The 4,161-nt window shown below is 35.3% G+C and overlaps 1 protein-coding gene across 1 annotated transcript; it reads right to left on the bottom strand.

Moving 5' to 3' along the window:
• Positions 1–482: 482 nt before the first annotated feature.
• On the bottom strand, positions 483–2,964 carry LOC142543263 (uncharacterized). Its single transcript, XM_075650414.1, has 3 exons — positions 2,759–2,964; positions 853–2,337; positions 483–743 (listed from the first exon to the last, which is right to left on the bottom strand). The coding sequence occupies exons 1-3, from the start codon at positions 2,825–2,827 to the stop codon at positions 678–680; spliced, it is 1,620 nt and encodes a 539-aa protein (XP_075506529.1). The 5' UTR covers positions 2,828–2,964; the 3' UTR covers positions 483–677.
• Positions 2,965–4,161: the final 1,197 nt, after the last annotated feature.

Below are 4,161 nucleotides of genomic sequence, written 5' to 3'. Positions count from 1 at the left end.
TGAGTTCTTTTTCAAAATTAATAATATAATAATGTTTCAAAAAATTTATTAATGAATATTATTTAATAATTAAAACAATGAATATACTTACTTATTTTTATATGTGTATATATATACTCAAGAAATGTGATACAATCATCATTCAAATACAATGATTTTTTACATAATTAAATTTTATTCATGTAATTGAGAAGTTTAAAATTTCATAACCCAAAATACCGTAGTCTCTGAATAAACTTCTTAGGATCTACTTGTCCTTGCTAGATCATGCATCGAACAAAAAGACAAAAACTTATGTGACACAGTCACGGGTCGTATTTTGTGAGATTGATCTCTTGTTTAGGTCATCAATGAAAAATTATTATTTTTTATGATAAATGTATTACTTTTTATTGTGAATATTGATAGAGTTGACCCGTCTCACAGATAAAGATTCGTGAGATCGTCTCACATTAGACCTGCTCAACAAGAAATAACATTAATTCGCTGGAAACAAAGAACTAATGATAAAACATAAAATAAGACTATAAATGAGTATACGACTACGGATTTAAAAATAGTCATTTCTATAATCTGCCAAGATTTATGGAAATCAAAGTCATATTGAACAACAAACACTCAAATACATAAAATGGAAATTTTCTAACAGACAATTCAACAACTTCAGACCGATAACATTACTGCCGGAATTGCCTCCGGGCCAGAGCTGGTGCCCGTTTTGGTATGTAAACCTTATAGCTCACCTGGTAAAACATTCCCAAAATTGATATCAGCATAAGAAATAGGGAACATAGCACAATCAGTCTAGCATTTCATGGTATAAATCCTAGCATGTTATGATATAATTCTTACCTGTACCATTTCACCACCCCTGATTACAGACATTGTTTTCTGCTCAAATTCAGACCCATTCTTAGCATCATCTCTCTGTTCTTTCAAGCTATGCTTTCCAGTTGCTGGATCAGTGTCATTAACGGCCCAAACAACAGGAGCTTCAGGTGGATCAGTATCCGTATGTTCAGCACCTGAATCTTTTTTAACCTCTGGGAGTGTGGGTCTACTCTTATCCGTCTCCTGAGCAAGAAAGCTATTCGGCTTGGTAGATATGTTTTGAATATTATCGATCCTCTTGATGGGTGATTCATTAACATTTTCATTCTTGAAGTCAAGATTAATACTTTTTTGAGGAGCTTGAAGTCTCCCTCTAAACCTCCTTAGATTTTCCAGAGCTTTTTGCCTCAAAATTAACTCTAGATCATCGCCGACACCATGCTTCTTATCCCCGTCCAAAGGGGAAAAATTAACAGAAACATGAATCTCATTTTCATTCTCAGAACTATTTGTATGAACCTCATGTGACTGAGAATCATCAGCATTAGATCCTTCATTTCCAATATTTCCTGATTTCATCGGCAAAATCACTTCACTTTCAACATTTTCTACAAGAATTCTCTTATTGGATGCACCATGTGATTGATCATTCGGCTCCTTACTATTCACTCCTTCATTACTGTCCATGCTTTTGGGAGATGGATAATCATCATGATCAAATACAATTTCTTCTTTTTGAGGATCTTTCTCCCATCTGTATTCCTCTTCATCAGTGGGTCGATTGACAATGGAAATAACTGATTTAAGCCGCCTAGAATTATCCACAGGAACTAAAGCCTCGACACTTCGGTCTACATTGATATCATGGTCTAAAGCGTCATCACTTAGGTCTACACCGGCATCATGGTCTCTACAGGTACTACAAGAAGAACCACTTGCAGACCTTGCTTTGCGCTTTCTACGAGCCCTGTGAGAATCTCTACCTCTTGAACTTTTAATATTTTTATCGAGAATCATTTTAGTCCTTCGATGTTTACCATCTCTCGTACTGTTTCTGCTTCTACTATCACATGTGGAGCAGCTCTCTGAATCAGAGCTCAAAGAACTAATAAAATGCCTTCTTGCATTCTTCTTTAATGGTTTGTTCCTCGACTTAACAACATGATGTCTCCTAGATCGTTTTCTCCTTCTCGACTCTGCGTCAGAGTCGAGACTTTCGATTTTTTTTCGAGGCCTTTTCTTTCTGCCCTGAGGTAGGGCTTTCTGTCTTTTATAATTCTTGTTATCATGCATGGACAAGGAATCAGAAGCTGAAGTCATTGAATAATCATCACAATACGATGAAGCTGAATCATCACGACGGCGCTTCTTAGATTTATTTTTCCTGGTCCTAAAATCAGATTCTGAAGACGCGGACGAAGCAGATTTGGAACTTAAAGAAATAGAATCAGAATCCGGACAGTGAAGAACCTTGGATTCCTTTCTCCTAGTTTTCTTCTTCAATAACTAACAGTTTGAATAAAGAAAGACTCGGGGTTAAGTCACGTACAATAACAGATGATAAATTACGGCAGAACATAACTAATTGCTCATTGACACACGAAATCTGACTTAAATCTTGGTTGTACGAATCCATTTAAAAGCCAATTCCAGACGAATCGACCGAATCACCTAATTAAATTACTGGGCCTACCATAGCACATCTCTATATCTTTTCTATAAACTCAAGAAACCCTTGAAATCCATGTTCAATTCAGTTCAACACATGCACTAAATTCCAAGATTCGATTTTTTTAAAAAAATTCCCAGAGAAAACCCATAAAGAATAAAGCCCAAATCAGAATTTAACAGCTCAATTTAATCAATTAGGAAGCAATCGACATACAATGCGCAAAAATCAGACAAGAAGCGAGGGCTGAAGACATACCTTAGAAGAAACTTTGTTCCTTTTCTTCTTCGAGGATTTTGTCCCCGAGGAAGAACCTTTTCCTCCCATGGAGTCTTGGGATATTCGGGTTCTTGTGTCGCTTCCTCGTTCAAGCAATCGAATTCGGTGTGGATTTGGTAGCAGTTCTTCAAACTGTGAGTTATTAAAGCAATCGAAGAACCTTTTAGGAGTCGCGTTTCATCAGTGTCATATATTACGACATAACTTGTTTTTTGAAGCAATCGAAGAACCTTTTAAGAGTCGCGTTTCATCAGTGTCATATATTACGACATAACTTGTTTTTTGATGAATTGTGATCAGAATCAAGTATTTCAGGGGCACATTCATAATTCAAAACTTAGTTACTCTTTGATTTATATTGAAAATCTTATATTACACCAGGTCGAAAATAAAAGCTACGCATCTTCAGTATCACTCAGAGTAGGACGAGTATCTATATAGAATTCAACGGTCCGCCGCGTCAATTATATGTTGAATATCGTTTTCTCATCAAAGCACAACAAAAATATAAAAAATTTAGTTTTGACGTTCAAAATGTTATTTGAGCATCGTATGATGTAAACAATTCATAGGATGTTTAGATCTGATTTATTTTTACGCCTATTCTGGGTTTTAAGTGGATAGTTATTCTCGTAAATCTCTACAAACGGATCTTTCTCTTTCTTCGACCGTCAAATCAAGTCTAAGATCAGAAAATTTGTTCCTCGTATAGATCACACGAGATATCTAAACGAAGTTTGCGTCGAGATTGGATCGCTGGAGTTCAGAAATTCGATGGCGGCACCGCGGTGGAAGAGTGGACGAAAAAATTTCCCAAAAACTATGCAGTGGCCGAAAACTTTGTCTGGAGGAGAGAAGGGAGATATTTTGGTGCACAAAATTATAGTGTAAAGTTATGTTATTTCATATAACACTTAATAAAATATTTATAAGTTTTGATTCCTAATCAAATCAAGAATCTACTTTACTAAATAAATAATTGTGAACTCATTATAACTTCGATCGACGATCAGACATCGTCGATTTATCGAGGGCACAAATCTCGTTATGAAAATTGTAAATTTCGAATGACAAAATTTTCACTAATATATTTTTGGCAGCTGTCAGTTTTGTCAACCACTTCACCAAAACAGACAGTTCCACCCTCCTCACTGAATTAGCTGTTAAACTTTCACATCTTCTATTATATGAAATCAACTTAAAAACTCCTTTATAAGCAAATTATTTGATTTCTATCAAACTACAATCCCAAAATTCAATTTCTTGGACTTGATTATATCAACAAGAACATAAAATCAAATATTTGTGCCAGAGATGCAACAAGTCGTGAGTTCACAACTTCATGTGATTCAAAACAACATTTGTTCCTATTCGGACTTAAA

The sequence above is a fragment of the Primulina tabacum genome, chromosome 4 (assembly GCF_025594145.1).
Source record: "Primulina tabacum isolate GXHZ01 chromosome 4, ASM2559414v2, whole genome shotgun sequence".
NCBI classification, from domain to species: Eukaryota; Viridiplantae; Streptophyta; class Magnoliopsida; order Lamiales; family Gesneriaceae; genus Primulina; species Primulina tabacum.
This window is presented reverse-complemented; position numbering and strand designations above follow the sequence as displayed.

What these genes read in the sequence shown, in the direction of transcription:
- LOC142543263 (XM_075650414.1), bottom strand. Translation starts at nt 2,827, where the DNA reads ATGGGAGGAAAAGGTTCTTCCTCGGGGACAAAATCCTCGAAGAAGAAA. An exon ending in GGAACAAAGTTTCTTCTAAG is followed by an intron (nt 2,338 to 2,758) that starts GTATGTCTTCAG and finishes TCAAACTGTTAG; the next exon opens with TTATTGAAGAAGAAAACTAG. An exon ending in GGGGTGGTGAAATGGTACAG is followed by an intron (nt 744 to 852) that starts GTAAGAATTATA and finishes ATGTTTTACCAG; the next exon opens with GTGAGCTATAAGGTTTACAT.